Source organism: Syngnathus floridae, chromosome 7 (genome assembly GCF_059516105.1).
Source record: "Syngnathus floridae isolate MCC-2025c chromosome 7, RoL_Sflo_1.0, whole genome shotgun sequence".
NCBI classification, from domain to species: Eukaryota; Metazoa; Chordata; class Actinopteri; order Syngnathiformes; family Syngnathidae; genus Syngnathus; species Syngnathus floridae.
In genome coordinates, this window is record NC_142419.1 from 14291175 (window position 1) to 14319104 (window position 27930).

The 27930-nt window shown below is 48.2% G+C and overlaps 2 protein-coding genes across 3 annotated transcripts; both read right to left on the reverse strand.

Annotated features, from left to right (window-relative positions):
- Nucleotides 1-13444: 13444 nt before the first annotated feature.
- Nucleotides 13445-19552, reverse strand: apbb1 (amyloid beta precursor protein binding family B member 1). The gene is made up of 14 exons (XM_088380463.1): nt 19387-19552; nt 17833-18386; nt 17523-17728; nt 17341-17400; nt 17193-17272; nt 17052-17118; nt 16824-16970; nt 16589-16716; nt 16143-16257; nt 15989-16067; nt 15843-15923; nt 15654-15769; nt 15286-15462; nt 13445-15046 (listed from the first exon to the last, which is right to left on the reverse strand). Exons 2-14 carry the CDS (start codon nt 18362-18364, stop codon nt 14891-14893), a joined length of 1944 nt encoding a protein of 647 aa, XP_088236589.1. The 5' UTR covers nt 18365-18386; nt 19387-19552; the 3' UTR covers nt 13445-14890.
- Nucleotides 19553-19920: 368 nt separating this feature from the next.
- On the reverse strand, nt 19921-26733 carry LOC148395441 (scaffold protein ILK). Of its 2 annotated transcripts, none has more exons than XM_088380466.1 (13): nt 26571-26733; nt 25329-25558; nt 22834-22999; nt 22438-22533; nt 22277-22373; nt 22118-22201; nt 21929-22014; nt 21732-21841; nt 21523-21650; nt 21331-21452; nt 21163-21262; nt 20912-21042; nt 19921-20799 (listed from the first exon to the last, which is right to left on the reverse strand). In XM_088380466.1, exons 2-13 carry the CDS (start codon nt 25415-25417, stop codon nt 20650-20652), a joined length of 1359 nt encoding a protein of 452 aa, XP_088236592.1. In that variant the 5' UTR covers nt 25418-25558; nt 26571-26733; the 3' UTR covers nt 19921-20649. The 2 variants fall into 2 exon arrangements, with proteins under 2 accessions (XP_088236592.1, XP_088236593.1); XM_088380467.1 differs by having other exon boundaries at nt 26439-26581.
- Between the last annotated feature and the right edge of the window lie 1197 nt (nt 26734-27930).

Sequence of the window (27930 nt, forward strand, 5' to 3'; positions counted from 1 at the left end):
GTCAGAATGGCATCTAAGTTTCCCGGCGGCTTGTTTTGACCGTTTTATCGAAGCGCGCCGAACGAGCGGCCGTGAATCATCGACGTTTCTAAAATAGCTTGGCGCTTTATTGATGGCCTCCCTCCCCTTCCGCACAACTGACTCCTAAAGCCCCTTTTTCCACACAACCGCGACGGCAAAGGTATTTAATCAGGGAGCGACCCGGAGGAGACGTTTGCGAGTATACAAAGCTCACAATCAATCGGAGCAGACATTAAACAGACTTTTAGCCCTTCGGTGGAAAAAACTACAAAGCATATGTGATATGTGTGCAAAGGCCGGCTCGGGCGCCGCAACCAAATGTGACGGCGCTGATGAGAAACGAGGGGGCCCGCTTTTATTGGACATCTTACTTAGTAAATCACTTGAATTATGAAAGGAGGCTCCTCTCGTGATAATAATATCCTACCCAAAAGTCCCACCACATTTCAAACGTGGACAGAATGAACGCTTCACCGTGGCCGTGTGCTTTTATTTTTTATTTTAGTGGGTTCACGAAAAAAAATATGCAGTTCATATTCTTGACGCACGCACGCACATGGTTGCGTACGTACAGACGCACGGCGATTGTGCATGAGTTGGCTTTGATCGACTGCAACCTTTGTGCTTGCAAAAGCGTACGTGTGCCTGTGCCTGCATGTGTGTGTGCCTGCATGTTTTCGCCGTGAGACTTGATTTGAATCAGGGCCCACCTGGGAAAACCTCGATTCCGTCAGCCGTGGCCAGCTCAGGTGTTGTATGAATGTGATTTATTTCTAAACAAGCGGAGCCAAAACAAAGCCGAGGGGAGAGGGGGCCCCCCGCGATTGTCTGGAGGGAAGGGGGGCAGGGCTACCTAGGAGAGGGCTTTGAGTCCAGTTGCTCAGGATGCTACCTGTGGTGATAAAGGGAGCTGCACAGCGGCCAAATGCTGCGTGCTATGTTGATCAGCGATTGGCCAAGTGGGCCATTTGCCGAGGACACTTGAGTCGTCTTCAACGCGTGACACGCAATACATTCAACTCATTCGGCGCCGCGGACGTTCAAAATGGTCAAACGGAGGATCGTCTAAATCCAAGGTTAAAATGTGTGACCATAAAAAGTCTTGCTGATGTGCAGTTGTTCACACGTGAGGCGTAATTAACAACCGCGCTCACAGGTCATTGATGCTCATTTCCTCACGGAAGCTTTGAAATGCGGATCGATCGGCAACTTAAGCGAACCATAGTGTGGCACCCCCACCCTCCCGTTAGCAATCAATAAAAAAATTGTGGGCATCTTATTTTTGTTTACTCAAGATTGAATATTTTGAGAAATAATACTGGTTAAAATATTTGGAGAAAAAAATATTTTATAATATATTTTAATTTAAAATAAATGTGGGCATCGTATTCTTGTTTACTCAAGAATGAATATTTTGAGAAAAAAATCTGTTATAATATTTTGAGAAAAAAAAACTTTCTCTTGAATGCATCTGAAATTTCCTCATTTTCTCAAATGTAATTCCCTGGAGGTCAGCTGTACTTTTGGGGCTACCCTGACGCCATTTGTAAACAAACATCATCAAAAGCAGCGTCTGCTGATTTACCTGAGAACATGCACGGAAGTTTCGCCGATACTCCCAGACGGCCTCGTTCGCTCGCCGCCGCTGTGCTATTTCAGTAATTCCAATTAGCTCATCACGGCTCAACAAAAGGCCATCGGGGCAGGGGGGGGGGGATTAGCGCGGATCTTATTCTGTAACAAAGCAGCTTAATCTCTCGCTCCTCTCTCTCCTCAATTGATTCTACCTTTCTTTGTGCTCTCTCTCTGTCTCCATCACATTGATTTCTATCTTGGCATGAGTAATGACCCTCTCAAAAGTGCGCCATCTCACAATACTGCTAGACGGACAACAGTTTGGGGGGGACTCGCTTCTCGTAATCAATGACCAAATCAAGGGCACCGGTGCGGGCTTGTGGAACCGAGATGCACAAACGATGCGTCACAGAGGACAACCAACAAACTTTGGCTCTTGTCTGCACAATGGCGAGCCGTTCAAAATCTCTTCTGAAGAAGCCTGTCCAATGGCTTTTTTTTTTGGTGACAAGGCTAGTGTTCTTTTCTCCCATCGAGTTTCTGCCACAGTGTGCCTATCGCCCGCACCTCTGAGTGGAAAGTGGCCTCTTGACAGCCATTAGCGGCCGCAGTCAAAATTGCGGGCCTCAATAAACGCCACCTCAGCACTCACTTCATTTCAGTTACACAAAAAGGGAAAAAAAAAAACAGCCGACAGCCTGGATAAACACGTTTTGGAGTGAGCTAATTGGCCTCATGACCACACGCCAGACAAAGCAAATGTTTGCAAACGGCCGGACGCCGGCACGAGTGAAGGAGTAAAGACCCGACAAATCGTCGAGCCAGAAGCCAGCTGAAAGGAACACAGCATTGTGATGATGCCACCTGAACATACCGGACAGTGTCGACCTCTCGGCTCCTCTCGGAGGATAAAGAAGATATCAATGAACGCTGGTAGAATAAATAAATGTCTCATACATTTTGAAGACAATTACTCCAAGGATATTCTTGGCCCGGAAAATACGGCGCCTGCATGCAAAATGAACAGTAGGGAAGGTTAAAAGATGCAAAAAGGTCCTCAAGCACGTGGAGAGAATTGAAAGCGGCGGTGCACATGGCCGTAAGCGGGGCTCCCCACTTAGCAGCTTTTGGTCAATAATGAGGTGGGGAGGAGAAGGGGGGTTATCCGGGGGAAACCTTTGACTGCCGCTGATGAGCGCTGAGTGCCCCCCCCCCCTCTTGTCAATTTGCCAGGGGGGCGAGAGTTGGTAGGTAGCGGCGCTCTGTCCAGATGGGGTCTCGTCTGGCTGCCTCCCCGGCCCCTGGGCCCCAAATGACCACAAATGGACGGGGAGAGCCAACGTGACATCAAAAGTGGGCCCAATACTGGCAGACGGATTCGGTGGTGACATTTGGAGCTGCTCTGATGGTCAGATGGAAAGGTTACACTTTGGAGAAGCGCACAGCAGGCCACCCGGGAATGCAATGCAGCCTTAGGTTGAAATAAGCACCCAATAAAAATGTGAAGAAAGCCTTGAATGAGGCTTTCATTCAAATAAATTCACATTTTAAAAAATAAGCTTAAGTCAGTATTGTCGTACATGATTTTTAAAATGTTACATTGAAATATGTAGTATTTAATGTCACTATAAATTTAACCACAAATTCTTTGGGGAAAAAAAACATTAAATAATAGAATCATTTACTCATAAATAAATGACTGATTTCACTTATGGCAAAAAAATACAAAATGAGTGTGGTGGCCTACTGGCTTGACACATGGAGACCAAAGCAGCTTTGGAATTGCTTTCTAAGGGCGTGCACGGGGCTGACATGAAAATGGCTGAGCTGTCCGCGCTGCTTCAAATGAGCTGACAAAAGTGAGGGCGCATTGGCAAAAGTAAGATGCCAATGGAAATAAATGTTCCTTTCCCTCCAATGAACTGATGATGTCCTCTTCCTAACTCCCCACACTGAAGGCTGAGCTTAACAGGGGCGGGGGATGGAAATTGTAAAAACCAGCAGCCGGCAGCGAGCCAATTCCCTCAATTGCCAGCGGAATAATAAACGGCAAGTGAAGGGGGGTGGTATAAAAAATAAAAAAAACTCATTGTACATCTTTTCCTCCGACTGGTCTCATATTTTGCCGCATGATAACATTAGCGCACAATAGGCACTGCTGTTTATCAAATTGAGTTTCATTCCTTCACAATGACGGACAGAAAGCAGAGAAGTGGTGAGAGAGATGGGGGGGGTGGAACCCGTGGGCATGCTATCATTTCAGCTTAAATTGCTGGACTAGGAAAGGGGAAAAAAAGCAATTATTGATAAGACGAGCAGTGGCAGTAATTGAGCCCCCCGCCGCTGTGTTTCTTTTGCATCATTTACACGCAAACACGGCAGACGGAGGAGCCCGGTCGGCCGGCCGCCATCAACAAGCCTCATGCTCAAGTGCCAGTGATGTCCACGCCACACTAACACTCCAGGAAAAAAAATATAAATGTTGCGTTTGTCTTTTTTGATCGGGTAAAGTATCCGTCGGCTATAATACGAAGCGATACATATAATTTGTGCATGATGATGTCATGCTGCAATCTCAGACGCCTTTTCAAATGCAGGGAAATATGTCACGAGAAAAGGGGGATTCTCCAAATCTAGCAAAACACACTGCCGAGGGATTTAAACGCGTGAGCGCATCAGGCCGACAACACCGAAAGGCTAAATCGACAGCGGGATTAAAACCCAGCAAAGTGTGGCGAGTAATCAGCGGCGCGCCGGTCTACAGGGACCCGAGCGGCCGCCATTTCCAATGCAAAACAGCCGCGCCTCACTAATTCCGGGTTGACATCTCATGGGAGGCAATCCATGCTCATCATTGACCAGAGCGCAGAGGAACCCGCTACAATCCCGTTTCTATACTGCCTATCACCATTCCAGTCATCTCCTCTCCATCCGTCGCCATGGTTACAATAAGTGAAATCCACCATGCACATTTCAATACTGCCCAGGGATGCTTTTATAGCAATCAAGGTAGTTATTAAACACAATTTGAAAGAATATTTACAGGACGAACAAGAGCTGTAGATAAAAAAATATTTCAGTATAAATCAATCGTCAAGATTACAAAATGAAGCACGTAGGCGTGAACAGCAGGATTCAAAAGGATTTGACATTTCAGAAGAGAGAGAGCGGAAATAGTCCACCTTTGCATTGTTGAATGGCCAAGTAGCACGCTAGTGTTTACAAGCCGCTCACTAAAAATGCCGAGCGGGAGAACAAATGGACTTTTTAGCAGGCCCAAAATTGCCCCTTTCCACGCTTTGTCTCCCCTCACGTAATGAAAACTAAACAGCACATTAAGTCGGCGGCCGCCTTGTCAGCCATCTGCTGGACAAATGCCTCGTTTATTCCGGGGCACGGGGGGGCAGCCTTCGACTCTCATCGCTCGTGGCACCGGACAATTTAAGCGTGGAGAGATTTTTTTTTTTTTTGGATCGATCATTTGGCAACACCTGAAAAGATTTGCACGTATTTATTGTTCGTGTCAAGCCACAATCACGAGCTAATTGAGTTTTGAGTTCACTCGTGAAGATGTGCACCGCTACATTGGCTTTTGACGTTAGCCAACGACATGCTAGTCGAAACTTTGCTAGCTCGGACTGTGGCTCGTGAAGCTATGAATTTCTTCTATGGCGCACCAGGAAGGGAGACAGTGGCTCAGCATCACGCAAGCTTACCTTTGCCCCCCCCAATTAACTTTAATAGGCCTTCATCGCTATCTCTTGATGCTTTTTGGCTCGCTTTTTGCTATTCAACCCCCCGCTGGAAGGCGTACGGTGACCTCCGCCGGCCTGCCGTCTTCTCCGTCCTCCATTCATCCTCCAGCCATCCATCCTCCTCTTTCTCCGCAGAGCTAAAGTGTCAGCGTCCGCAATGAATTGCCCGGGCGGCCCATTTAACCTTCTCATCCCATAAAAAGCATAATTGGCTTACTAGAGAAAGAAGCCGTTTTGCGGGCACGGGATAATCCCTCAGCGTGATTAATGCGTCTTTAATCAATCGACGTGGGAGGGGGCAAAAAAAAAAAAACACCTCAGAGAGGTCAGCGAGAGAGGACTCACGGGGCTGCGAGGGCTGACGGAAAGCCCTTCAGCATATTAAGCAACGCTTATTTTAAGGTAAGCTAGTAACAGGATCTCCCCAAAATGTGAATTTCAAGCGGCCATCTGTGAGCACGCTCGTCAGGCCGAAAAAGCGGCGTAACCAATCCATTCCCTTCGACATGATCCGTTGGGCAGCCGCCGTGTCACGCTGTGTCACATAAGTATTTGACGCGCCTCATTTTCGTTCTTCCAGTCTTACTGAGCAGGAAGAAAGCTTTCAAAAGTAATTTCCATAATTTGCTCCAAAAATCATACTCGGAGGGGAAAACTACTTTTGTCCCCAAAGGAAATCCCCCACCTTGCCCCCCCTTCTGAGTAATTTTCCCCTCCAGCGCGGCGGGCCATCTTCTTCACAGCGAGCGCTGCCGAGAGGTTTTTATAGCGACGCTCACAACACATTTGAATAAGACTTGCGGAATGGCCACGCGGCCCACGCTGCGAAGTATGAATATAAATGGCACCCCCCAACCCCAAGCGCCCGACCGCGTCCGACGGCAAATAGAAATTCACGACGAGTTGTCGATTGGAACAAAGCGGCCCCCGCAAGCCGGGAACCTTGTGTGGAAAAATTCAAACAGCAATCGTCGCCTTCTCATGCGTAATGGCGCAGCGCCGACCAGGCATCTTTTCACCCATGCAGAACTACGTTGCATTTGATAGAAACTTATTTTTAGTTTTATACCAAGTATGCTCCTAAAAAAACTAGCACCATTGGGCGTTTTAAATCTTTGCTTTTTTGTGTCTGATTTTGACTTTTGATGTTCAGCACTCATTTTTTCCAAGCGACCGTGAAGGCACCTCGAAACGTGTTGCGCATCCAGTCCAGTCCACCAGGCTTTGAAAAACGGCCGCCAAAATAACTTAAATTATATATAGTAATATAAATTTGATGGGCATTTTGCCAACGTTCACACATAATGTGCACATACGTGCCTGTCATTAACTGCGGGAGGTTTAAAATAGCATCATACGACTGCTTTAAGAACAACTTATTCATGAGACTCCAGAGCGCCAGGTGGAAGAACGGGAAGGAAAAAAAAATGGTTGAGCGCAGACGGCGTTAGTATGCGCACGCACGCACGTCTCTCCTTTGCACACTGCGACAACGCTGCGGTGAGTGGGGGTAGGGTAAGGTGAGGTGGGCCAAAGGGCGAGGGGGAATGAGGTGAGAAGGAACAGAGATCCCATTCGCAATAGTCTCGGCGCGGCCGTGAGGGCATCCCGTAGGATGGCCGAGGGAGACATCCAGCCGAGCGCGGGGAGCATCCTTTAATTGAAGCGCAGAGAGTCAACGCAATCAATATTCCGCCGGCGTGCACCCAAACACAACCACAGCGAGAGAGCGAGAGAGGGAGAGAGAGAGAGAGAGAGAGAGAGAGAGAGAGAGAGAGAGAGAGAGAGAGAGAGAGAGAGAGCCCACTCAGCAGCCTCCTTATTGTCTTGTTTTATGAATACGCTCCAGCCGAGCAGCTGAACAATATTCAACGGAGTGACCGCCGCGCCGCGCCACACTGCTTGGAGCCGCTGCCAGACACGCGCATTAGCGCAAAAAAATCACATTAGCATAGCTGCAGCACGTTTTTGTAGCTTTGCTGGTGTTGCGTTTGTCGTTTAACACCTTTTCAAAATGAACATATTGCAGAGCCTCAAGACGCTTTCCATGTCTTAACGGAGCTCCGACAACGTCCGAGTTTGCCAGTCAAACGTGTGTCCATCAATTTAAATCATTTGGACAGCAAATCAGGCTTTTAAAAAACGATAGCGGTCGATGGCCGCGTGGTGATTTTCTGCCCTTTGTGCAAGAACTTGAGTGGCCGCGTGCGTGCGAATGAAAATGAGTTTCTTTTCTTTGAAGCGGTGCAGCGTTCAGGTGTTCTTTGCAGCCATTTATCTTTGCCATCTCAGCGGCAGCGAGCGGCACATTCATCTCTGCGTCCATCACTTCAAATCGCCTTTGTTCCACGCGCCCGGTCATCTGTCAGAGGCCGCCGCCGCCGCTCGCTCGGCCTTTCATGTGCAGACGTCTCATTTCGCCCATCCGCGCAAACATTTCGAGAGCACCCATTGGACCGTTGCGGCGGGCGGGCTAGCGTTTGCAGATAGGTGGTTGACAAAATAAAAACCCGAACAACCTAATGACCTTTGACCCTGAAAGTATTTGCGCCATTTTTTGCGTCTCAGCCCGGATTTGCATAACCGCACGAAGCCATCATCGTCCGTGCTCGCATTCCACATCCAATTAGCGGCCATCTTTTCTCTGCGTTTGAATGGGTTGGCGGTAGTAAAAGCCACGCGGCCACGGTCCTAATTGGTAGCGGCGCTTTGAGCTTCACAACAAGAGTGGCTTTCTTCACTCGGGCAGCGACAGCAGATGGCGGCGCGATTCAACGCCGGGGTGCAAGATGGAAACACTTCAATGAGCATCCGCTCATGAAAGACACTCAGAAAGTGCGAGAGTGAATCGGCGAGCGAGCGAGCGAGCGTCTTGGTGTTGACGACGAGCCGCTCTTTGCCAGTCACGAGTTGGCTCGTCTCATTTGCGTTGTTGTTTGCAGCCTAGCTCCAAGCCAATCCGTGCCAAGGCCTCCTCAATAAGACGAAACCTGTTAGCGTTTTGCGCCAAAAGTTATATATAGTTAGTGGCAGTGGACTGAAAATTGGTTGTGACCACCACCTGACAATGGTGATGATATTTGCAGTCCACAACCAGTTGCAAAATGGCCGCCCTGTGAGTGAGATGGATTTACCTCTTTAATTCATATTCCACAAACAAAACCTTCATCAGAATGCCGGGTTTGGACTACAACATATAATTGCAGAGAAAATTTTGGGGTTGATGATGCACAAAGGAACAGAAAAATGTTCCCGTTGGCTTTTTTTTTTTTTCACCCACTTAGCGTGTTTTGAGCGTGCTAGTGCACAGCTGCGTGCCTGCTGCCGACTTCCCCTCCCACTGATGACATATTCAAACGTGGACAATTATGACCGAATTAACGGAACGCTTCTACTGCCAGCTTTCACGTGTAATTGCACACACATGACCAACAAAAAAGATGGCGCAATTAGAGCAGGTAAAGGTGAAGGGGGCGGATCATCTCCGCGACAAGTTGGGACAACATTGCATGAAAACGTCACATGCATTCAGGCATTGTTCAGAAATATCACATCCCAGCCAAGAACAAACATGCGGCTTGCAAATGCAATCCTCCAAAAGCCAACTTGTACTTTTAATGGTCTGGCAACCATTTCAGCTTCAACACTCTGCTTTCAGTAGGGACTAAAGCGACATGATCCAAACATTTTGAAGATGACTATCATGCTGGTCATGCTAGAAAGGAAAAAAAAAAACCCAGCAAGCTCATCTTGATCCTCGCCTCCAAGCCGCAATACCACAATACGCCACTTCACAATCCATATTTGCCAAATAAAAAGGAGAAGCATTCAATAAAATGCTTGGTACTCACCAGAGATGCTGAGGCAGACTGTCTTGAAGCAAGACCCCCAAGAATTCTTGACTTCCTCGCAATGTCCACTCGAAACACAAATGTTTGTGTTCTTTGAAAGTCTCTTGATCTAAGTAGCATGGGCCATTTTTGCACCAGCGCAATGTTTGACCTTTGCCACTGGATGCTGCGTGCTTGAGGGCTTGACATTGTGCGGCTGGAAAATAATGCAAAATGTCAAATGCAAAATGTCATCTCGCCAAGAGCCCACTTGCATGCTGAGTCTACTTACTTTTGACCCTTGACCTTTGACAGGAAGACACATCTGGAGCAGTAGCCCTATTTGGCCAGTAGGACGCATACTAAACAAGGAAGAAGCGGCGCTCCCTGGTGGTTGGCTGACTCCTGTTTGAGGAAGGTGTTTGTATAACAAAGATAAAAAAATGAGAGAAAGCGCTTTTATTGCTGTGCAGCATACCCTGAAATGGATTAAAATTAAAAAATTGCTTACCTGTTTTCCAAAGTATTATTTTTTTAACAGATTTTTTTTCCCGTCCGACGAAAATGAAATCTGTTGTTTGGATTTTTTTTTTCTACTTTTCAGACTTTTTCTTTTTTTTTTTAAGTAGTTTTCTGTCACTAAAAATGGAAGAAAAAATATTTCCCCAAAAAATCAGAATAACGTAAATTAACAATAACATAATTTACAATAACAATAAATGCATTGTTTGGACTACTTGGAGGCAATCATGTGGAACAGAAGAAGAAACGAGGTTATTGTTCCTGCGAGAACGAATGTAATTGGGCAAATGACTCGAGCTGATCGATGGCAAATTAGTCCAATCATAATTGATCTGTGTCTGGATCGTGCTGCTCGATAGCCGCCACTACGCCCCGCTAATTCATCAATCGATGTGTGTATGTGTGTGTGTGTTTGTATTTTAACTATTACCAACTGTTGCTTTTTAAATATTTATTTCTATCCATTTTAATTGCAACCTGTGCACGAGTGGAAGGCGAGGTCGGAGGCCGACGAGGTCGGAGCACGACACGGCGCCAGTCTTTGGCACCATTTCCCAAAGTCATGGACAATCAGCGTGATGACAAGAAGCGCCGAGCTGAGCAGCGGCCATTCTATTTGAGGAACAAAAAACAACGCCTGCTCTATGCACATCTGTGACCTTTTCCCGCCGTTGGCGCAGAGCACACAGCGGACACACTTCATTTATTGGCAAATGAGGCCGAGGAGAGAGCGCCCACTGAGTCAATGAGTGTCTTTTTTGCACGTAGTCATGGGAAACGGCTGTCGCGCAGCTTCGGCTTAACATCGACCGCGCGCTAAAAGCCTCCGTGCCGCTGCACCACATGCTAGCTTGATGATAAGTAGACAAAAAACAACTAGAGCTGAAAAAAAACCTGTAAAAGGTTCCAAATAATAATAATTTTAAAAAAAACATTATCTGTGTTAATGTGAGAAATGCTGGAGGATTTATTTGCTGTTTTCATAGGCTGGTCAATACTTGGCGCCCACGTCTGAGACAATATTTCCACACGAGCGTAATTCACAATCGCTCGCAAACAATTCGTATGTCTACGGTGAGAGAACACGCAAGTCCCACAGGAGCCTTGGTGCTCATTTCCTCTTGAAATTATTCATCAGCGCTCCGCTCATTAATATGGAAAAGAGGAAAAAAGTGGCATTGTCTTGTTCGTGTGACCTTTCCTGCCAAGATGGTTTTGGTGACGGGGGGATCTGATGAAGGGTTGGGGCAAAGGGGGGGGGTGTCTTTAATGAAGGGTGTTGCATCCGCATCTAATTGGACAATGATGCGCTTACGTAGCCAAGGGAATCAATCTTAAAGCTACAAAATATCATATTAACACTAATAGTATAATATGTAAGCACGTTTCAAGGCCCTCAAGGACACTGTACATAAAATCAACAAGAGGGTGGGGCTGATGCCATGAAAGCAAAAAGGCAGTTTGGCTAATGAGGCATGCAGCAGAGTTCTGGACCAGTTGGAGCTTACGTCGGGATTTTGAGGGAGCCCCAACGAGAAGGCAATTGTAACAATCTATACGGGAGGGACGTAACAAGGCCGTGAGGGAGGGGCCGAGTCCGGCGCAAGTGAGCAGACCGAGTTATGTGTAAGGAATGATAGGTAGATGATGAAAAGCAAGGGGGGCCTAGGACAGAGCCCTGAGGGACAGCTGAGGTCACTGGGGAGATGAGAAGAACTTTGCCTGGATGAACCGAGAGCGGTCATTGAGGTCGAAATGGAAGCATTCTAAGTCGGTGTGTTTGTATCCAAAGTCTATTGGGGAGGACAGGATGCAAAGTGGTGTCAAAGGTCACACTCGGGTCACCAGTGAGGAACCGCTCGGTCCGTTACGGTACTTCAATCTTCCTTAGCAAACACAAGCTACGTCGCCTCTTACGTGATCTCCTCCAGCTTTCCTTTGCAATCAACGTTATTATTTGCCACCATTTTGGGGCAGTATCAAAAGGTGAAGAAGCAAAAAGAGGGAGCTGGGTCCCCGGTGGGCTTTGAGTGTGCTGCAATAACACGCGTTTGCTTGTCATCTGACCTCCATTTTCTCATCCTGACCCCCACCGTCACTCGTCGACACGTAACACGGAGCGCGGCGGTGGACGTTGATGGAGGAGGTGTTGGGCCGGGGAGGGGGACAAAAATAAATAAATCATAAAACAGTGAATCAGACACGACGCTTTTGATTGGTGTGATGATTGAGAGGGTGCTGCTTTTCCATCAAGCAAACAAATGGATGGATGTTGCTAGGAGGAGGCGGCGGTGATTGTGCAAAACAAAAAAAGGGGGGGGGGGGATCACGTCAACATGCTTCGGCCCAGCAGCGAGTCGATTGGATTCAAACCCAGTTTTTGTGATTTTGTTTTTCAGTTAGCGGTCTCTTTTTTTCCCCCCATGTTAAGTCACGTGTCATTTTATGCAACAACAAGTGTGCATCAATAAAAATGTTCCATTTTGAATTGATCTAACTAGTACTAATTCTTAAAAAAAAAAATCCGTTTTAAAGATGATTCCATAAGAGGATGGATCCCAGCGGGACACCCTTGAGGAGCCTCTTTCATCCGCTCTGCTTCGTGATTGGCTGATGAGATGGCGAAAGAAAAAGGAGCTGGGAGGAAAAGCAATGTTCCACAAGACTACACATTCATTAGCGCAAATAAATCTCCATTAAGACAAATGGCGGTCGCATAATCAGGCTGCGTGAACAATTAGACACTTGCGATTAGTTTCCCCCCACAAAATTGGAAGTGACACCTGCACAATTGCGAGAGCGGAACAACGAGGACTCCGAAGAACCACGCTAGTTCATATTTGGACGTCATTTATGTCAACCCAAAAAAAAGTAACTGGAATAAACAGATTACACAGGTGCGTAGGCCATGAAATAAAGTCATTAAATATATATTTTTTTATTATTTAATCTTTCATAACTTCATTAAAAATGATTCAAATGAAAAAGATAAATCAAAAACCTGTTTAATTGATTTACTAGTAGCCTGCAACAGTGTAAAATAAAAAAATTCTAGCTGAAGTTGGGCGAGATGCGGGTTACGCCCGAGACTGGTCGCCGGCCAAACACAAAGGCAACCATTCACACCTAGAGGACAATTTAGAGTGTTCAATCTGTTTTTGGAAAGTCGGAGGAAACCAGATGAGCCACAAGCTGCTTCAGGGGATATTGAAAAGCGCAAACGCCGGAGGCGCTCAAGTGGAGCAAAGATCAGGTTTTCTCCAACAAAGGCTCCCGACTGCATCAGGACGCTTCAAACGTTGGCTGGTTTCGGGCGCAAGGCTTTGTCGTTTGCTTGCAGCTTGCTTTCATCTCCAAAGCTTCGAGACGAAACAAATGGACGCTCTTCCCTGGGAAGAGGCGCTCATCGAGGGAATGGTTGGGGGGGAGGAGGATGTAAGGGAAAGGAAAGGAGGGAAGAAAGGACAGAGGAAAGGTCAGAGAAAAGGGAAAAAAAAGAATGGGGAAAGGGGGAAAAAATGTGACAAGACAGAAAAAGCAAAAGAAAATGGACAGGGAAAGGAGAGGAAAATAAAAAAGAAGTGTTGGTGTAAAGAAAAAAAATCAAAGGGCAAATTAAAGGAAAGGAGGGAAGGAAAGGTAAGAGAAAACCAAAAGATAGCTAGCGAGATACAAGATAGAGGGCTCCCCCGTGTGGCTTCAGTGTGCACTGCAACTAAAATAAAAAAACTACAATCATGGTAACGGCAACGACAGCAATGATATGTTGACATTTATTGTGCGCTGACCTCTTGTGTATGTATATATTTATATATATATACTGTATATACATCCATTTTTGAACATCTAAAATGTACATGGGAAGAAATAATAACTTAATGCCACTAGCCGGGAATGGGCGCGGGACACGATGAGCAGACGTGACGAGGAAGGTGGCGGTGATCGACGTGGGTGGGTTAGTGTTGCTAAGATAGAAATCTATACATTACTTATACATCGTTTTTTTCAATCATTACTAGGGTGCTACGACACATCATTGATGAGATCATTCACTTGTTGCGTACAATCACAGCAAAAGCAACAAAGCGTGGAGAAGTTATGCTCATGGTTTTGTGTCCCAAAAAAAATAAAGCGGCTGCGTGGCCGCTTTCTACGGCTACTTTCTAATTCGACGCACACACAAAGAGAGAGAGAGAGAACAGGACGCAGAGGATACACCAAAAAGGTAAACATGCATGGTACAGCACTACCGAGCGGGTGTATGTGAGCACGTGTGTGCGTTGGCAACAGTGCGGGCCGGGTTGTTGACGTTTCCAACAAGGTCCTTATTGCACACTCAACTTGCATGCTAATCAACGAAAGAACGATGACTATCTCTTTGGAAGACTCACGTACGTTATACGCATCGGCCAGGGAAGCTCAGCCCCGCCCTGCCGGAGCCTCCCTCGCCATCTCAGCGATGGCCACTGATGATGCGTGTATGTGTTGCGTTATGTGGCACACTTAGCTTAGCCTCAACATAGACTCGCACGAAAAGTCGAAATGTCGAGTGCAGCCCCGTTTGCAATTGGCCCTCCAACTTGAGGTTGCCGCAGCAATGGCCACCCTGCTTTGGCACCACCTAGTGGCGTCTTTGTGTCTGGCAACTAAGTTGACTGATAAAACAATAATTGACGCATTGGGCTGAGCGTGCGACTGAGTTTTTTGAAACAATCTTAGATGAAGTCATTTTCTACTGTACATGGTGGCATTTATCCTGAAAGGCTGCCATGAGGAGATCCAAGTGGATGACAATTTAGGTTGCGTGTGTTCCAGAACTTCCAGGGTCACTTAGCATACTCTTTTTACGCACACATTGCGCCGAGGCCTAATAGGGAACAACGTAGTGCGTGTGTATGTGAGAGACAATCTACAGCGCTCGTTCGAGCATCTTTTATCACGTGACAAATGTCCCAACATTCCAAGCGTTGTTTCTGTTAAAACACAAAAATAGTTGAGAATCACATCAAAGAATCCCAGTAAGGCTGGAATGCCATCTATTAGGAGAGGAAAGTTTCCCCCCCCCCCCAAAAAAAAAAAAATCAGGTCGCCTTTTGCCTCTTGAGCATGTGAGTGTGTAAGGTGTCAAAAAAGTGTGAGGAAAAAATTGGAGCTGTTTTGCATGGACCTTGGCGGCGCGGCGGCCCGTCAAGGTGACTGGGAGCCCGAGCGGTAACTCTTGAAGCTGCCCAGCAGGCTCTGCACTCCTTTCTTGACGCGGCGGGCCACAGAGTCGGCGGGCGGGGTGGGCAAGCAAGACGCCAGGCTGGGCGGACGTGCGTCCAGACACTTCTGGTAGCGTAGCTTCAAAACAAAAGTACAATGTTAAAATGGAAACGCCACAAAGAATGAAGATACTTTGTAAGATAATAGACAAATTCAAATGTAATGACGGGACAAAAATGTTTTATGATGAGAGCAAATTTACAACGTGTGGTTGATATCAAAATTTCAGGGTGACATAAATTAAATGATTGAAAGTCAGATAAAAATGAATGTGGAGCATTTCTGTGGTTGCCCCTCCCAAATGCAAAAAGACTGACCATGCAAGCGGCCTGGACGGCCTCGCTGAGGCTGGCGGCGTTGGGCTCGCACCAAAACTTGTGGCAGGTGAAGTCTCGCGGGCCGTCGGCCATGATGAAGGCGAAGGTACGCACGTCCTTGCCCACGCCCATGAAAGACAGGAAGCGCACGCGGCACTCCGACACGACCTCGTCCGTCTGAAAGAAGCAAGTTTGGTCAGCCAAGGCGTCTTCGACCTCGTTGACGGTGTCGCTCTTCTACAAAAATGTACATTTCTTGTGCATACCTGTAATGTTAAACACATGAAATCACATTTACAAAAAGACTGCACTTGGTTACAGAAGAAAGAATCCAACCCCAAAAAGGGGAAAAAAAAAAGTTCTTGAACCTGTTTTGCGAGTATGGTGAGCGTCGCGGGCGCCACGTTGACAGACACCGGAGTCCAGTCATTTTTGTCTTTGCCCGCCACGGCCACCTCCAGAGCCTCGTTGATCACGTCCATGCCTGCCAAACGTGTTCTCGTGTCAGATACGTGCAAAAGGAAAGCGTGACAACAGGGAGTGGAGTCTTTTCTTACCCACTGGCTTGAGCACGGGCTCGCAGCCGAGGTAATACACTTGGAAGCGCTGGAAAAGTTCGTTCTTGGGAGCCGGAAACTCTGGCAAAGCAAGGAAACGATCCATGTGAGCAACCGGAAAATCTTCAAGAGGTGCTTTTGTTTACCTTCAACGGACAATGGCTTGCCCGTGTCTGAGCTGAGACGACTCACGCCGGGCTTGGACGCCTTTCTTTCCATCATGATCTATCGGGAACGTGCAAAGAGGAAAACGGTGTTGACCCCCGATGTTGAAAGCGTATGGCACGAGGCGAGTCCCACCTTGGAGCACATCTCGTGCAGAGAGGTGGCGATGTTCTTGGCGGGCGAGTCGCAGCGAAACACGTGACACTTCAGGACCTGCGTCAGACTGTCCCGGGCCACGTAGGCAAAATCCCTGCGGGGCAAAGCGCACAAATTTGAAATTCACCATTATGAGGCGGAAAAGTTGCGCACACCACAGAGAGCAAAAAAAAAAACAAAAAAAAGACCTCGAGTATACCTTTCCCTGTTGGCATGGGCAAAAAGCAGCATGGAAGAAAAACACAAGCGTTAGAACAATGGCAAGACGCAGCTGTAATACCCTCGAATGTCCAGCAGAGCCTCTCAAAGCGCAACTCGGAGTTGAAAAGCAATCGAAATGATTCTTTCACAGGGGTCACGTCCCTCTTGTGAGGAAAAACTCGGGTTGCACAACAATGAATCCTGCGCTGGGCGTGAAAACGGACCTGCCGTTGTCCCTGCCGACGCCCCATACGCGGATGCTGCCGATGGACTGCGCGTGAAGCAGCGTCTGTCCCAGCGGGTCGATCAGGTTCATGGTGTCCTTCTCCAGCACCATCAGCATGTCCTTGCCCTGTGTGAAAAAGACGTGCGTCAGTAGAGTAGAAGGCTGGCTGAGCAATGTGGCCTTCAACTCAAATGGATTGGAGTTTTTTTTTCAGGTCTCAGAGCTGGCGTCACCTCTCCCCAGATGCCGGCCGTGTCGTCCAGGTTGTGCTTGTGGTAGGACAACTGGCGAATGCAGTTGTTGACGGCCACGCTGCTCTTGCCCGGCGCCACGTCATCCTCCGACATCTCCACCCAGCCTAACGAACGCACTGCAAAGCACTGCCACCAGCACAAGGGAGACGGTCATCACTCTCGTCGCTAAAATGAGGGATAGCCGAAATATCCGAACGAACGGAGTACCTTGCTTTCTAAATCGGTGCAGAGGGGGACTGGGTTCTCTTCATCCTCAGACTGGGAGCAGTTGTAGCTTCAGCGTGAGCGACAAGAGGTTTAGTCAGTTTTGCTTTCAAATCCTGTTGACGTGACGCTAAGAGAACTTACTTGAGGTTGATGGAAGCATAGCGGAGAGTGGCCCCCTCAAACTCTCGCAGGCTTTGATCCGACGCGGCCTCTCCTTCCTCCTGCGGACGTCACGGTTTAGAGACGAGTTGGACTCCTGCGTGTGCCACGCGTTTCCAAAGCTTGTTACCTTCCACAGTTGTCCGTCGGCGCCGCCTTCCTCTGTGCTGGAAAACTGAGGCCAGGATTCCTGAGAACACGCACGACATTGGCCGATCAAATACGAGCACGCAAACACGGACCGTGCGACAAAGTTCCCTCGCTGGCTCGCTCGGGTCTTCCAAATGTTTGGGAGTCGAGAGGGGGTCTGACCTCGGACTCGTCGCACGGCGTCCTCTCCGGAGACATGGCGGAGGGCATCGTGGAGTCGCCCACCTGCCCGAGTGGGGAGGGGGGCTCCCACTGGGTGGTGCCGGTGGGGATGTGCCAGTAGTAGGTGCCCGACGTGTCGCGCACACGCATCCAGCCGGCCGGCAGGTCCGTGTCCGTCTCGAAGGCGCTCGAGTCCCAGAAGGAGTCTAGGGGGGGCGATGAAGACAAATGCAGGCTTGGCTTCCGCGTGCTTGTCACGGAACAAGAAGCCGCGGGCGCCTCAAGTTCTCCGGTGCTCGATGGCGCTTACCTCGGTTGCCGTTGGGAGAAGAAGCGTCGGCGGCGTTGTCGGGGCTGGCGGCGGACCAGTCGGCCTCATCGTCGCTCGGTATCCCGTTCACGTTGGCGAACAGGAGGCAGGCGCTCCTGCCGGGGACGCCTCCCTCTTGTCCTTTGGGGGTGCCCTCTTCATCTGGAGGAGCTTCCTCCGACTTCTCCCCCTTGTCCTCCTCTTCCCTCTCCTTCTCCTTCTCATCCTCGTCCACGGCGTGGATGAGGAGCGGCTCGTTGAGGATGTTGTTGGCCTCTTCCCGGGTGGCCGCCTTGGGGGACTCGTCCCGCCCCCCGTCCGGGTTGCCATTGTGGCTGATGTTGCAGTTGTGGTCCTGCTCCTGCTGGTTCTCGCTCACCTTGCGCAGCTGGTTCTGACCCTCCTTGTGCCACTTGGCCTTGTTGCCCGTCGACTCGTGCTCGCACCAGTCGTTCAGCTTGTTCTTTCTCAGCTCCTCGTCGCGCTGCTTGTTGGCCACGTATGGCCTGACATCGTCGTCGTGGCCGCCCATCGCTGCTTCACGTTCCACGTAGCTGGGGACCCACATAGGGGAGACAATATACTCTTCTTCTGCGTGTTGCTGCTCTGTACAGTTTATTGCTCATTTCCACATATCACTCTATACATTAGCATTTAGCTTTCGTGAGAAATCATTTCAAGAAATCTTATGGCAGAATCGTGAGCAGTCCTTCTCAAATAGGGGGGCGTGAGGGGGGTTCCAGGGGGTGCTCGTGACCTCAGCAAGCATTTGAATTAGGATACAATTTTATGCAGAGGTGTACTTATTTTATACACAAATCTATAGTTATTGGCATGTAAAAGATAAGGGGGGGGGGGTCCCGTTATTCGTGATTTGTGCCCAATAAACCCCCCCACCCCACCCCCGGGGGTTGATTGTGACGAAACGGAATGATGTTAGCAGGCTAACTCGCAAAATAGAACATTTATTTAATATCACGATAGCAACCCTGTGGTATTTATTGGTCGCGATGTAATGCAAATTGCAAAACAAGAGGAGCTTCGCTGTTGTTAGCATGCTAGCTCACAAAGCTAACGAGGCTGTCTCACTCCAGTGGTGTTTTCGTCGTCAATCGAGTCGAATGGCTCAAACTACACAACTAAATACACACTTTTAGATCATATCTTTTATTTAAACCAGCCAGCCAAGCCTGACATTTTGCTATGACGTTTTAATCTTTCCGATCCGAAGCGTACTTTGGCTATAGTTAATCTCTAATAATAACGTTGCCCTAAATGTCACCATGGCATCGCGGCTACATTTATTGCTACTCGTGAAATCAAATAATATGCGATGAAATCAAATAGGCTGCATGAAACCCTGCCACGTCGGCCGATTTTTTTTTTTCTCGATGCCACGGCCCGCCGCCGTATGACAATAACGGCCGGTCGGGCACCGTCCATCCGCCATCACTGCCGTCCGTCATTTTGGCTAAGCTAACGTTAGCTTCACGAATGAGCTCCGGAACGTCGAATTAAAGCGCAATCTGCCCGTGTGGATGCCTTTTCACTTACCGGCGGACCCTCCTTGGCTTCAAAAGACGTCCGGTTGAGCGAGTTAGCTACATGTTTCCATAATTACGCGAGCGCAAACTGCTACCGTGCCCACGGCGACGGTCTCTCCAAACGGGATGGGGTGAGGTGGGGTGCGGAGGAGGGCAGTGGCAGCCGGGCTCTTACCCGGTTCGCAGCCTAAGCATCTGAGGGGTGTGTCTTCTCTCCACAAAAATAATAAAATAAAATTCGATGATTCATGGACGCAACATTTACAACCATTTGATTAGATTCCGCGGGACTACGATTCCATGTAAAGCTTTCATTATGTTTATTACATTTGCAATAACATGTAAAAGCTCCAAAGTCCAAACTGTCCGTGTCAATTAAATTCAAAGAAACAACAAATAAATAATTTGCAACATCAAATCAATCTGGTCTCTGTTGCTTGTAAAACATAATTTGATACACACAGTACAGATTCAGGCAGGCACCGCACTTTGTATTGCCACACCCAAGCTTTTGGTGAATCGCATAAAATATGAACACATACAATTTGTCATAATTTTCAATTTAATACATATACTGTAGATATAAATACATTTGTATAGGTTGCATTTGATTTTGGCTCGGATGCAAAGAAGTAAGCGATGTAGGCACGGAAAAGACAAGATAGATGAGCATGTGAAGACAAAAGAAAATATAATCGCATGCAGAATGCAATGACAAAAAAAAAGACGCACCCACAATGATTTAGAATAAGTACACCATTTGTTCTTCCTTTGATGGCCACAATCAAACACTCATGTTTCCTCCCAAGGATTTTTTTGACATGTTTGAGAAATAAGAACTAAAAGCACTTTTGGTCTAGATTTTCAAACGAGAGCCAAAAAAAATAAACCATCAGTATTATTTTTGGTGTATGGGAAAACGTTTTAAAAATAGCTTTAGTCATTACAAAGAAATGCTTTGTCATGCTTTGCAAAATGCTGACTCGTGCTGCGTCAACCCTCGGGTCGAGCAAACATGCACCTTTTGGAATCTCCCTAAAAGTGATGATTTGATTCAGCCCAAGGCCAGCGATATAGGAACACCTTTCACATCCAACCAAAACCCGTCGATGCCCTCCACAGGTTATTCAGCCACGTGTCTTTAGTCAACATGTGCAACATTAAAAAAAAAAAACCTCTTCCAGAAAAATATACGGCTGCTGAGGGTGAGCAGTTTAAGGCAACATCAGGGGGAGGCGTACAATGTCTGTTCAAAAGTTTTTTGTTTTTTTTTTTACTTGTCCTGCATTTTCTCCAGAATAGGCACAATCATGTCAAATTTGGGCCTCTTGGCCGGGTCCTCGTTCATGCAGATCTTCATCAGCTTGCAGATGTGCGGCGAGATGCCGGGCGGAATGGTGGGCCTCAAGCCCTCCAAGGCCACCTGAAGACAAAACGAGAGTATCGTGCACGTCAGTGGTGCTTGTGCTGACAAATCTATCGCGGGGACCTGCCAACTTTTCTTTTTCTGTGGCACAAGCTGAACGAGATCTGACCTTCATGCCGATTTCCATGTTGGAGAGGTCCGCGAAAGGCACCTCCCTGGTCACCAGCTCCCACAGCAGCACGGCAAAGCTCCACATGTCCGCCGACCGCCGGTTGATGTCCTCCGGCTTCTTCTGCAGGGCTGCAAAAACCATCAAGCAGGCCAAGAAATCAGAACAGCCGCGAGGGCGTATCTCGTGACGAGTCATTGTTACAGTTTGACTTGGGCCAAACTGTGCGTGTGGTGTGCGGCATCACGCACCCTCGGGAGCCACCCAGGCGGGCGAGTACATCCTGCCGGGACACTGAAAGGAGAACTTGACGTCGGCCATGCTGATCCTGGCTGTCATGTCTTCATCGATCTGTTGATCAAGCCAAGAGCGAGATGTCACGCCCGGCGGACAATGTAGCCTTGGTGACGTGTCCTCACCATGATGCTCTTGCTGTTCAGATAGTGTCGGGGGATCATGGGCTCCAGCGTGTGCAAAAAGGCCATCCCGCAGGCGATGTCCAGAGCAAACTTGACCGCTTGCGTCTGGTCCACCACAAAGTCTGAGAGCGGGACGACACGGCGAGCGAGGTCACTACTAGGCGGGTGGGATCTCGCCGGCAAAGTACTCACTGGTGCCCTCGTGCAGCACGTTGTAGAGGGAGCCGTATGGCATCCAGTGCGTGATGATGATGGGATGAGGAGCCGGTGGGGACTGACACGCTCCCAACATGGGGAGCACATTGGGATGGGAAAAGATCCTGCAGCAGAGGAAAGGCGCCCGGTTGTGACGTCGCAGTCAACGGGACAGACGGCAAAAAAAAACAAAAAAAAAAACGCACCTGAGTTTGGGATACTCCTCGTTAAAGTCCCTGCTTTTCCTGGTGGTCCAGTCGCGGACCTTCAGCACTTTGACCACGATCTCGTTGCCTTGCCAACGCCCTTGCCACAACTACGTGAAAAAAAATACACATGTAAGACTACCGCAAAAAGATACTGGCGTCGAGAACGGCGAGGGTTGGCCGCATCATCAACGTACCTCTCCAGATTGGTTTTCGTTTATCCGAGCCAGGAGAGAGAGCTGCTTGTAGTCCACGCCTGCGTGTTTGTTCAAAGTACCGTTGCCTAGAAACAGAAGCGATAGGGGAAAAAAAAAAAAGCAAAGTCATGTGGCACTTTCCAGACGAAATTTGATCAAGCTGCTATTCGCCATGTGTTGTGTACTCACGAGGTCGTGTTCGGGTGGTGCCTTTCCAAAATGTGTCCTTGAAGGGGATTTTGTTCAAGTTTTGTCCCATCTTTTCAGCTTTTTCTGGACAGCAAAGGGCAGAATGAGCAGTGAAGAGTGACCGGCAAATAGTGATAAGCCAGAAAACGGGGCTGATACCTCTGAGAAGCTCTTGCAGGTGAGGCTTGGCTTTGTCCAGGGGGGTCTCGCCATATTTGTTACAGATGCTCACTTGGGCTCCGTTGGTGACCAGGTCCTAGGCGGACAAGAAGCAAAAGCTTGCAGCAATTGAGCGCTGAGCAAAACGGGCGTCCACTAACCTCCGCCACCAAGTCTTGTCCCCAGAAGCAGGCGTAGTGCAGTGGCGTGTTGCCGTGTTCGTTGGCGGAGTTGCTGTCCGCTTTGCACTGAATCAGCTGCCGGCAAACACAGAGGACCAGACGTCAGAGACGGCCAGCGTACGCACCCGAGGTTTATATTTTTGCTAGCTCTGTCTTGACACAATCGAAAATCAAAACAAGGCCTTCAAAAGTTGTTTGCGAGACTAACCGAAACCAAACCATAAAAAGATCGTCAAAACATTTGGACAGACATTTTGTCCACCAGATGGCGCCAGTTTGGCTGCAACTAATGGAGACCATTTTGAGGCACTGAATATTCGTCTGTGACTTGATGACACAACATTAGAGGGATGAGTCGCCCACTTTTTCCAGTACCTTGCCCACAATGTCGCGATGTCCGTGGCTGGCGGCCAGGTGCAGGGGTGTGTCATCCCCGCGGTTCATGACGTTGATGCGGGCGCCTCGCATGATGAGCATGTCCACCACGCCGGAGCGGCCTTCCCGACACGCCCAGTGCAGAGGGCTGAAGCCGTGGTCGTCCCTGCAAAGTTGCAACGTCACTTTAATGGACTTAAGTTCACTTAGGAGTCAAGTCAGGCTGTGCGTCAAGACGGCCTGGCACGTGTGTCAACTTGTCTCTTGTGCAAGCGCGGCCCGGATGTCAAGTTGGCTCGGATGTGCCAATTGGGGTCCCGAGTCCATTCTGCCCATCCCGCTCCTCGGAAGATTTTTTTTTTTATCCCACAGGCGTAATGTGTCTTGACTTGATTGCATCACAATCTGCTCTGAGCAGCATTGTGGCTGACACAGTGGGCCTTCTGATGTGCTCTGGCACACGGGCGTCAGCAGAATGACACAAGCCATTCAGTCAAAAGCCGCCGCAGACCTTCTAAGGGCAGCGAGAGCTCCATCTGTTCTATGTCGATTAGTTGTTTTTTTCATTCCTCTGGCAGTTTGGCTCGTCTCCTCTGTCTCGCTTCAAATTCAAGTCCCCACGCAGACGCACAATAATCAGACCAGAGAGAACTGAAAGAGCATTACGAAGGCAAGTCAAGCTTCCGCCCCGGCATCCCGCTTCACTGGCTTGTGCTAACACGTCCCGCGCAGACCCAGTCAGTCCCACTACACAGGTCTATCTGTGCATCGGGCGGGACGAGGCTCATTTCCCGTCTGAGTAGAAGGCCAAACCCCAAAAACTAATTAACTCAAGTCCCCGGAAGGAAGTCTGATGCATCTGGGAATAAGATCTTAACTGCTAACAAAATGACGGAGAATTGAGCGGAGAGCGCCGCAGAGGAGCGGCCGTGATCGACAACCTTCTTGGGCCATTTGTGGCTAAATCTTCCTTATTGATGAGCCAAAAACAGCATCTGAATATTGACTTTCCCGCTCCTGTTAGCATTAGCGTGGCACTTTGAAGCTCTCCGGATTCTCATGTTTGCGGCAGAGCTCGATTTTCGCTTTGAGCTCGACATATCTTCCCCCTCCCGCTCTAAGTCCCTCGTGGCGGGCTGCCGTCATTTATTTCAGGCGCTTGCACCTGCCAATGGGCCTCAGTCCGGCAGATGCGTCAGAAGGAAAGCCTCGCCGCCGGCCGGTCGGCGAAATCTGAGGAAACGAACGACCGAGCGTGATTCATTCCATTTTACAATCAACTAATGACGACGGGAACGGATGCCTCCGGGCGCAGCGATTTCTACGGCCTTTCATTCATAAAAAGTGTCAGCGGAAGTTATGGCGACCACTAAATGTCCGCTTCCCGCCGCGCTGACAAAAGGAGTTATATATAAAATCAGCAAACACCCCGTAAAGCTCCCGCCTCGCCATCCCAAACAAGGAGCCTTTGCTCGACAGAGCTCAGCCTGCGCAGCTAGCGGCGTAGCTAAATAAAGACGACGACGGCCTGAAGCGGTCCGCTTCCAACCGGCAGAATAAAGAGGAATGTCGAAAACGGAATCGGCCGAGCGAGGTGGGGGCGAGATGCGCATTCCGCGCACACTTGTCTGTCTGGCCAAATACGACTTGGACAGCGGAGCCGCTGCAGCGCAGTCGTCCTACCGGGCGGGAGCGCGACTGCGGCTGCCCGCGTGTTATTCCTTGTAAGGAGATTTAGCATGCGCCAGCCACGCTTTGTGGCGGCAGAGTAAACAATCCGGGAGGACGCAAAGTATTTCACGCTGAGATTTGAAGGCCAAACACAATCCCAATTTTCCTCTTAGGGGGGGCGAGCCGCACTCCTCTTCTTCCCGCCTGAGGCAATAAATCAGCCAGCCGGGGGGAGCGAGGAGTTTGACGCGCTCATCGGCTAATGGAAGAATCGGCCCGGGACCGCTGCGGATGCCTTCAAGCGGGTCGGGAGAGGCGTTGGCAAGCCTCGGTTGCCTCGCTTCTGCATGGCCGGCATCGCGGCCAGCTTCCTGCGCTGCCATCAGGCGATTCCCGACCCATAAACACGCACTTCCGAGGAAGCGGGTTCAATTCCAGGCCGGCGTCCTCGGGGGACAAACTGCTGTGCCGCTGCTACTGGAAGTCAGCCGAGGCAACCAAAGCGCCGAGTCACGCCAGCAAATTTTTAACTTGTGCACGAGGCGTCCCTTTTGGACAAGTTGTATTTCAAAACAATGACTTAATCTCTATCCCTTTATTTAAAAACAGGACAGAACTGTATTTGAAATTGCCAATGGCAAAAATGCACAAATTAATTTGGATGTAGTGACTGATTTGGTCTACATGCTAATTAACTGCTTACCACCATAAAATCTTACTAATCGTCTGGTAATATTTAAAAGACATTTAATGCCAATTAAAGAATTATTTTTTTAAGATTCATGGATTCAATGACTTTTTTAAGGAGGCGCAGGAACCCTCACCCTTGGTTGAGGTCATTTTCCGTGTTGTCCAGCCAGAGGCGCACGGCCACCGCGTTGCCTTCCCGACACTGCGTGAAGATGTCGTCCATTTTGGAACGCCCGACGTTAGCCCGAGCGGCACGACACTGCGTTGAAGCGGCGAGACGGAGCTTTCATCCGTCCCTCACCGGAACCAGTGAGGGACACGGTCGCTGAGCCTCTTGGGGGGTGAGGAGGGCGCTCGCAGCAGCCTGAAATTGAAAAGAAGCGTGTTGGAAATAGTTGGGGCGGGCTGCACAGCTTTCAAGGAATATTGCAATTTTAAATTTCACCCTTGAGAGGGCAAAGGACATTTTTCACATGATTCCTCCCAAATTGACAGTATTAGAGCAATCCCGTACATGCATATTTCACCAGGATTAAATATAATTGATATTTTCTGATTGTTTTAGAATTATTGACATAGTGTATACAAAGCATGCAGTTTAAGTACCAAAGAATAATGAGAGATTCTTCAAAAAGTGTCACTTTTGGATTTCCTTTTTAAGTCATTTACACTTTAAGCAAAATGCATTTTCAATCACCTTGATAAAGTTTTCGACTGTCTGTTGGTCGTTTGTGAACATTTGCCAATAAATTCAACCAAATATTTGCAAGCTGTTGCTTCCTCAAATGGAGGAATTGCTGTTGTTTGCCTGTGACGGTTACTTAAATGTTTCTAGCTTGATCCTTGACGATCTCGTCAAGAAAAATAACCAACATTGCTCGTAATATTGGTAATAATAATATTGATTTAATGGAACGCTTCTTACACTAAAGTGCGTTGATAATTGATTTGTGTTGAACACTTGGAACTGTAGAATGGCGATTATAAATTAGATACTACGTAGAAGATCACCCTAAAGTGTTCGTCAAAGTATTTTCGATATGAAGGCGAAGTTTGATGAGTTAGTCGGGCTAGCACCGCCTGCCATTGCGCTAACGTGGTGGAAAAAGCAAACTTGTTGATTTCCACTCAACAGGCCAGAACACGGAGCGCTCAGCCGACATCACACTCGAGTAAAAGGAAGAGGAAGCAAAAAAAGGAGAGGGCCCGGGGGTACTTTGGCAGCTGCAGCCTAGCAAGCTAACCTCCATTCTTGACGGTCCGCTTCTCTCATCGGCAATTGCAGGTCAGCGACAAAAAAGTCGGCGTCGCTTCGCCGTTTAACAAGCACGACGGGCGGCCTCGAGTCACCAAAACAGTCCGAGGCGATGGCTTACCAAATGTAAAGGAGTAACTGGAGGCCTCGGGAGAAGTTTATAGCGGTGCTCCTTTCCGTCTCGGAGAGACTGAACCGCGCCGAGTCGTCTGCCCACGTCCACACCCTCGCGCAAGGAGGGACAAGCTACCCTGCTATGGTAGCCGGAGGGGGCACGGCCCCCCCTGCAGGCCATGTGAAACATAGCATCAAAACATTATACCCTCAGGGTAAGGATTCTTTGGAGATGCATAGAGGTAAATAAAATCGATAAGGTCCCAATGTCCATCTTATGTCCTACCCTAACCTCACATTTGGTATTAAAATAAATATATTTATTATACATCAGCCTTCTAGCCCCAAAAAACACAGCAACATATTTTTGTAACATATTTCTCACTTCCAAAATTACAGATTTCACAAGTACAATAATAACATCATGAAATAGAATGTAATGAATTAAATATATTTTGCATCATAATTTCGAGCGACAAGCCAGCGAACCTCTTTCTCTTTCATTTTAGGTAGTGATTCTTTTGTCTACCACTAGGGGGAGCCACATTGAGAATTACTCTAAGGGTACATGAACTTAGTATTTCATTTTACGTAGTGATTCTTTTGTGTGCCACTAGAGGGAGCCACATTTAGAATTACTGCAAGAGTATATGAATTTAGTATTTCATTTTAGGCAGTAATTCTTTTGTGTGCCACAAGAGGGAGCCACATTGAGAATTACTACAAGGGTATATGAACTTTAGTCATGTTTTTATGTTTGTCAGCACCCCTTAAGGGAAGCAAAGGCAGTAAGAACTTCCTTGCTTTGTCTTGCCACATGAAAAGCTTGGCCAATGACTTTTCTGGACTAAAGTACTGAGACAGCTGCCTGTGAAAGTGCAACCTAACAGCAAGTTTGCCTTTTTGCTTCTGAATTTGGCCTTGTGAGCTGCATGGAAAGTAATGCTGTGCATGATAACTAAATAAAGGTGAAAGAGGAAATAAAGCGAGTTGAATCAAGACTTAGTAGTATTGTGAAATATTGCTACTTTTCTTTCCTCAATTTCATCTTTACACAACTTTAGGTGTAAAATGTTTCATCATGCTAATGCTAAGGCACTTAGCTTGATAAGGTTTGTTTAGATGGGAGCGTAGTGGGGGGGTGATGTGTGGGAGGAGTACTCTCATACCTCTCGTACTGTTGATGTTGATTAGCCCAGTGCTGCTTCTCATTTTTGCTCCCAACAATGGCTTGGTGTTGGCGCTCGAGTCAACTTGTGCGGTTACAGAGCGGTAAGAAGAGTGAAGACAAGGTGCAGTATCTTGGACATGTCAAATGGACGCAGCTGATATCAGCTTAATAGCAGACATTTCCTCCCAATGTAACT

What these genes read in the sequence shown, in the direction of transcription:
- apbb1 (XM_088380463.1), bottom strand. Translation starts at nt 18,364, where the DNA reads ATGGGCGGCCACGACGACGATGTCAGGCCATACGTGGCCAACAAGCAG. An exon ending in CGCCGTGCGACGAGTCCGAG is followed by an intron (nt 17,401 to 17,522) that starts GTCAGACCCCCT and finishes GCGTGTTCTCAG; the next exon opens with GAATCCTGGCCTCAGTTTTC. An exon ending in GCCCGTGCTCAAGCCAGTGG is followed by an intron (nt 15,770 to 15,842) that starts GTAAGAAAAGAC and finishes CACGTTTGGCAG; the next exon opens with GCATGGACGTGATCAACGAG.
- LOC148395441 (XM_088380466.1), bottom strand. Translation starts at nt 25,417, where the DNA reads ATGGACGACATCTTCACGCAGTGTCGGGAAGGCAACGCGGTGGCCGTG. An exon ending in GACAAGACTTGGTGGCGGAG is followed by an intron (nt 22,374 to 22,437) that starts GTTAGTGGACGC and finishes TTGTCCGCCTAG; the next exon opens with GACCTGGTCACCAACGGAGC. An exon ending in CGCCTGGGTGGCTCCCGAGG is followed by an intron (nt 21,043 to 21,162) that starts GTGCGTGATGCC and finishes TGGTTTTTGCAG; the next exon opens with CCCTGCAGAAGAAGCCGGAG.